General features: G+C 35.6%; 1 protein-coding gene across 1 annotated transcript; it reads right to left on the bottom strand.

Annotated features, from left to right (window-relative positions):
- Positions 1-926: 926 nt before the first annotated feature.
- LOC112277798 (putative gamma-glutamylcyclotransferase At3g02910) lies at positions 927-2,630 on the bottom strand. The gene is made up of 2 exons (XM_024510528.3): positions 2,117-2,630; positions 927-1,987 (listed from the first exon to the last, which is right to left on the bottom strand). The coding sequence occupies exons 1-2, from the start codon at positions 2,477-2,479 to the stop codon at positions 1,667-1,669; spliced, it is 684 nt and encodes a 227-aa protein (XP_024366296.1). The 5' UTR covers positions 2,480-2,630; the 3' UTR covers positions 927-1,666.
- Between the last annotated feature and the right edge of the window lie 3,400 nt (positions 2,631-6,030).

Genomic DNA, 6,030 nt, shown 5'->3' with positions numbered 1-6,030 from the left:
TTATAGATTTCACTCAAAAATTAGATATCAATTATCATGAGATTTTTAGTCTAGCCATGAAACATCATTCTATTCTGTTGGTTTTCAAATCCAACGTCATCAACCTTGTCAATTGATTTTTCTTCATTAGCATTGATATGTGACTGAAGTCTTCAACTGTTTCAATATGCAAGACTGTAACCCATTATCAACCCCTGTAGAATCCAGTGTTTTTTTTCTGCTAATTTACAAGGAGATCCAATAACACTTGAATCATATACTCAAGGCATTGACTACTATATATATGCCATAATTTTAATTCATCTTGATATCACTTTTGCACTCAGCAAGGTGATCTAATATCAACAACTACCAAAATTCTTTTATTGGAATGCACCAGAAAGAATCCTCTGATATCTCAAAGAAACAATCACATTGTGACTTCGGTTTCAAAAAATAGGTGATCTTCACCATTGAAGTTATTTCAATTCAGATTTTACAGGTGACCTTCATGATCAAAAGAGTTGAACTGGGTATGTTTTTTCTGCTAATTAATGGAGCCATTTCATAGACTAGCCAACGCCAATCGTGTACAACAAACTCCACCACCACTGCAAAATTACTTGCATTGGTTGAGACCACCAAAGATGTCATCTGGTTAACCCAATTATTAAGTAGTATTGCAACAACCCAAAATCCACAAATTACTATTTTTTGTGACAAAAAAGGCGCCATTGCACTTGTTAAAATCCCAGTTTTTTCATAAACAAAGTAAACATATTAACACCAAATATTTCTTCATTTGTAAGTTGTAGGAGACACAAAAAATTGATTTTCACTACATTTTGACACAAGATCAAGTTTCTGATATTTTCACAAAAGCTTTCCCACGAGATTACCTTGTCCAATTCCGCACTTCACTCGGCATTACCACTTTCCACAACAAATGAGTGGGAGATGATTAATAACATTTGATTGTAGAAAGTAAAAATGAAAGAGTGAGAGTGTTGGATGAATACATTCATTTGACTTCCTATACATTAATGTAAATCATAACTACCAGTATATAAGCTAATGTACAGTTTAGAGAAATCCTTCTTTACATTGAGCTTGAAATCCCGCTAGCATAGAGTGTAGCTGATACTGGAAGGTGGTGACTGCTGTGACTGGTAGGCGGTTTCTGTATAAATCAATCAAGAGCATTTGCCGAGCAATAGTAGTCACATTCTGTATTACTGTTGGGTGTTTCCGTGAGGGAATGTGTTAAAATTCAATAGTTACTTAGTGTCAGGAGCGTCTATCCAATGAACATATTTCTTTGGTCATGATTCATGTGCCCTGTTTCACATGGGCACAAATCACAAGGGCATCTCTATAGCTACCCATTTGAGTGTAAAATTCAATTCAGCTGCTGAACTTTACGGTGTCCAATGCAGTTCGAAGCCTTGTGTTCATCGGTAAGGCAGAATCAGAACCAGCATCAGGACGTGAATGTCGCAGACTACCGCGGCTGGAGATGAGTGAAACCAAGCCGGTGAAGCTCCATCGTTTGCTTCGCCGGAGTTGTACAAAGAGGACCGTAGTGTGTGAAACGGTAACCTCTCACCCGGTGAAGCTAGCATCGTTGATAGAGTTGGCTCTTTGTTAGCTCTGCAGGAAGCAACCCAACTGCTCTAAGCGGACTGGACTACTCGTACGTGGAAGGTACAAGGCCGTGGCATTCAATCAAATGGTTCACATGCTCCAGAAAAGTTCGATCCTTAGGTCTGTCTTCCCTATAGACGTAGTTGACTGTCTCCTTTTTCGTGTAGGCTTCTAAGTGGGGTGCCCTCGACAATCCGAGCTGCAATGCCAAGTGGGCAAAGTAAGCTTCAGAGAGGACTTCACTCGACGGTGCGCAATCGACTTCCAGGGATCGAAGGCCAGTTAAAACAAGAGGCCGGCGCATACAGTGCCCTTTGCTCACGCGTTCTAAGTTGTCCAGCAATTCCACGGCAAGTTGATCAAGCTGGAAGGGTTAACAGGACAGTGTGAGGTTAATGCACAGAAGGCATGACTGATCGCAATGTGAAGACGGCAGCAGACCTACTGAAGCTTAATGGACAAAGGAATAAAGAACCGAGATCAGGGATCTTACAGCATACACCTCTCCCTTCACTTGGTGACCAGAATTTGGCATGTGCAGCAGGAACGGCACTTGAAACGGCCCGCAAACAAGAGGATGTCGATGCTTTGTTTTCGCAACACCGATGACGTGCGCGTGACCCTCTCCAATCACATTCTCCATCAGCCAGTGGTTGGAAAAGCCCTGCTTGAGGGTACCGTACATGAATGCCATGGAGAAAGACGGACTGGTGAGAAGCATTGACGCCATCGCAATACCAGTGCAACTCTCAGCCTCCACAGTGGTGCCAGACTTCATAAACGAGGGCACATGCCACGATGCCGGTGCCGGTGCCGGTTCCAGGCAGAACACCGCGCTCATCACCCCACAAGCCATTGATGCAATCCGAGAACTGAAACTCAAACACAGCAGATAGTCCACCTCGGCATTTCTATCAGATATACGAATTGCTACGAGAAGTAATCTGGATTAGAACCTGGCAATGCTAATGAAACGTAGAAAGCACTCGTGTCAGAAACCGGTGAAATACAAGTCCGGCTTCCAGAGAGTAGCCCATCGTCTCTCCGACGGTTTGTGCAATATCCTTTCTGCTGCACTTCAGGACGGAGGGGAGCAGCAGATCTGTGTCGCTTTTTCCGAGAAGTGAGCCCCGAGATGCCGATTGCAGAAATCAAGGCCAGAGAGTGCACTCGTGGGGCATGGGATCACTGATCGGCGCCGTTGAAGTCGATCGGCGACGGCCTGGCAGCACAGATCTTGAAAGGAGTCAGCAACAGCGGATGCTCGCATCTTCTTGACCGGGTTGGAGGTTGGAATCTGTGCACACCATGGTCGATTGCGTGCATGGCGGGCGGAACCCAATTGCCCATTTCGTCACAGAAGGGTCAGACTCACGCACTCGGGGTGATTTGCTAGCTTTCGCCGCATCGGCGCAGCGCGGCGTCGCGCGTCTAGAATCGAGCGGATGTGTGTCGGTAGCGAGAATCAGGTTTTTATCGATCCGGAAATCGGAATACAATTGTGAAAATATTCACGCATTTCTGCACATAAATAAATAAATAATATGTATTTATTTATTAGAATAAATTTTATCATTGTAACAAGACATTTAGATTTTTTACATCATTAGTATTTAACTTCAAAAAATGTGATTTTTAAACTTTTTAAATTTTAAATTAAAGTTTTTGTATATACTTGAAGAATTAGTTTTTTGTACTCATAGGTGGAATAGATCTGATGTTGTTGAATTTGAACACAAGGAGACAAGATTGCTACCAGTTGGGAATGCACTATATATATATATATATATATATATATATCTTAATTACATTATTACATAATCAACAAAATGAGTGTTAGAAGAAATTTCCTATTCCACTACCCAATCTAGATCTCAATAAAGAAAGAAGAAGGAAAAGAGTGTAGATAGAAAGACTATGAGGTCAAGATTAGATCTTAAACATTAATGATCAAAACATAGTTAGTAATTTAATTATAACAAGTGCTAATTGGTACAAGTAAAAAAATTCTTTTGACTCACTATTTGGATACTTTTGGATTTTCTTTTTTGCAACAATAATTTCCAAGTCAAATTCCTTCTATTTCTACATGACTCTATCAATCACTTGTATAATTATTTTACTTAGCAATCTAAATAATAAAATTTTAAAAAATATATATTTTAAAATTAATCTACTTTCTATTAGCATTATCCTCAAAACATAAAAATAAAACATCAATTATGATTTTTTCAAAATGATATCTTCATCTTCATAACTTATAATTTAAGAAAATACACCCATTTCAATATATTAGCAGATTCAATAATTTCTTAACTACATCAAAAACTTAGAGAATATCTAAAAATGCTATCATAAAAAAATAAAAAATAAGAAAAAAACTATATCCTAAATTTTAAATTACCTTGTCAAATCAATTATTAATTATTATAGTGATAGAATTCATTTCTATTAGTGAAATTGACTTTTTTATCAAATAGTTATGATTATCTCCCTTATAATACTGAAACAATGTTAATCTATTGATGTAATCATGTATTTTTTTTTAAAAACTATAAAAAATAAACTTTACATTTCTATTTATGTTTTACAAAATTCTACTCTCTTATTTGGATTCTTCTCTACAAATACATCTACTTGGCTACTTCTAATGAAGGTTGCATTAATTATCTATGGTGTTCTTTGGTCACTTGCCTAAATCTTGTTCGTCCTACTATATGTTGATTTGAATCTATTATTTGATAAAATTGCCATGTTTATTAATACAATTTGTGATTGCCTTTCTTTGTGGATTAGATTTGAGGTCAATAATTAATACCAAATATGCTTTGTGGAAGAATTTAATTGTATACATGACCTCCAAAAGTTACATTTTAAAAATAATTGAACAATATAATTTATTAAATATAGCCATGTCACTAATGAACTTTTTTTCTATTTGGACATTAATCAACATTTATACTCAATATACCAATAGCTTAGTCTTATAGAAAATAATAGATATTTAAAAATAAAAAAATAAAAAACTATGTTTTTATTACATCTTGAATAATGCCACAAAATCATTATATGATTTGATAAAACTTGTTATAATAATAAATTTACTAAATATCAATAGCCAATTATATTATATTATATATAATTATTATTATTTTTTTTTGATACATAAATAGAAATATAGATACGATGTCTCTTTTGGTAAAAGAATTGCATTCTATGTATATGGTTGATAAAGTTTGAATACATATTTTAGCATAGTAAGACCTAGAACTATATCTATGTAATTATTTTTTATTTTGGCTATAATTAAAAAAAATTAGATGCTATCATCTAATTTAGGTATTTTTTTAGATTCAATCTTTTGAAATATATTAATAATAAAAAATTCTAAAAATTAAAAGGATGGTATTATTTATAAAGACTTATGATTTAATGTCACTCTTTAATTTGACCATGTAGACTTTTAGTTCTAATTGTGCCAATGATACTTTATACTAAAAGTTGTTAATAATGCTATTTTAATTTCAAAGTCATGATCCATCAAGGTAAAACAATTCTTTGAATTTCAAATTCGACTCTCTAATTGGTGCTACTTGACTTTCTATATGTCAAAAATATATTTATCTATGTCAAATGAGCCTTATTGGCATTCTAACTTTGGATTCAATTATTTGACGTGAGCAATATAGATTTAATTGAAAAGCCATAAGTATTCCAATTCTTTTACTTGTACTACTATAATAGTTAGTCTTTGCTCATATACCATTTTCCAAGTTTGTTGAAAATTCAAATTGTGCTAAACTACCAACATAACTTACTCTTTTTTATTTAATAATGATGATAAAACTACCAAAGGACATAAGTTATAGATGAATTTGGTGAGAAATTTCTATCTACACAATTTCCTTTTTGAAAGACATTTTATATTCACATATGTAAAGATGCATATCACTAAATGTGCCCAATTGAAACCCATTCACTTGTGGAAGGCTACTGCTAACACTATTATCTTTGTTTGATACAAAAGTCCCACTTGGCTCTGGTAGCAAGAACTGATGAACTAGAACAACCCAACTACAACTTGGGTGAATGTTGCACCAGGGGAGCTGTTAATTGGACTACAAAGGTCCATGGAGATACAGTCATAATCAAAACATGTGGTCAACCATCAACTTGAAGTGAGTCACAAGGTGGGTGCTGCAATGCATTGATTGAGCCGATCCTAGAGTCTACCGACCAGGAACATTCCACAGAAAACATCCACCTCCAGAAACATGAAACCCTTGACGCCTGAGTAGGTTTTTCCAGTGTTCGTTTGAGAAGCGGCTCTCAAATTTGGTCAGCTCCTTCAGAACATGCAGAAATATCCAAAGAAAACATTCTGGACTGATCCTGGTAACAAAGCTC

The sequence above is a fragment of the Physcomitrium patens genome, chromosome 26 (genome assembly GCF_059467195.1).
Source record: "Physcomitrium patens ecotype Gransden chromosome 26, ASM5946719v1, whole genome shotgun sequence".
Lineage (NCBI taxonomy): Eukaryota > Viridiplantae > Streptophyta > Bryopsida > Funariales > Funariaceae > Physcomitrium > Physcomitrium patens.
Note: the sequence above shows the minus strand (reverse complement) of the source record. Positions and strands in the feature narration are given on the sequence as shown.

Coding starts and splice junctions, on each gene's coding strand:
- LOC112277798 (XM_024510528.3), bottom strand. CDS start 2,479: ATGGCTTGTGGGGTGATGAGCGCGGTGTTCTGCCTGGAACCGGCACCG. Junction 1,988..2,116: donor TGAAGGGAGAGGTGTATGCT/GTAAGATCCCTG, acceptor TAACCCTTCCAG/CTTGATCAACTTGCCGTGGA.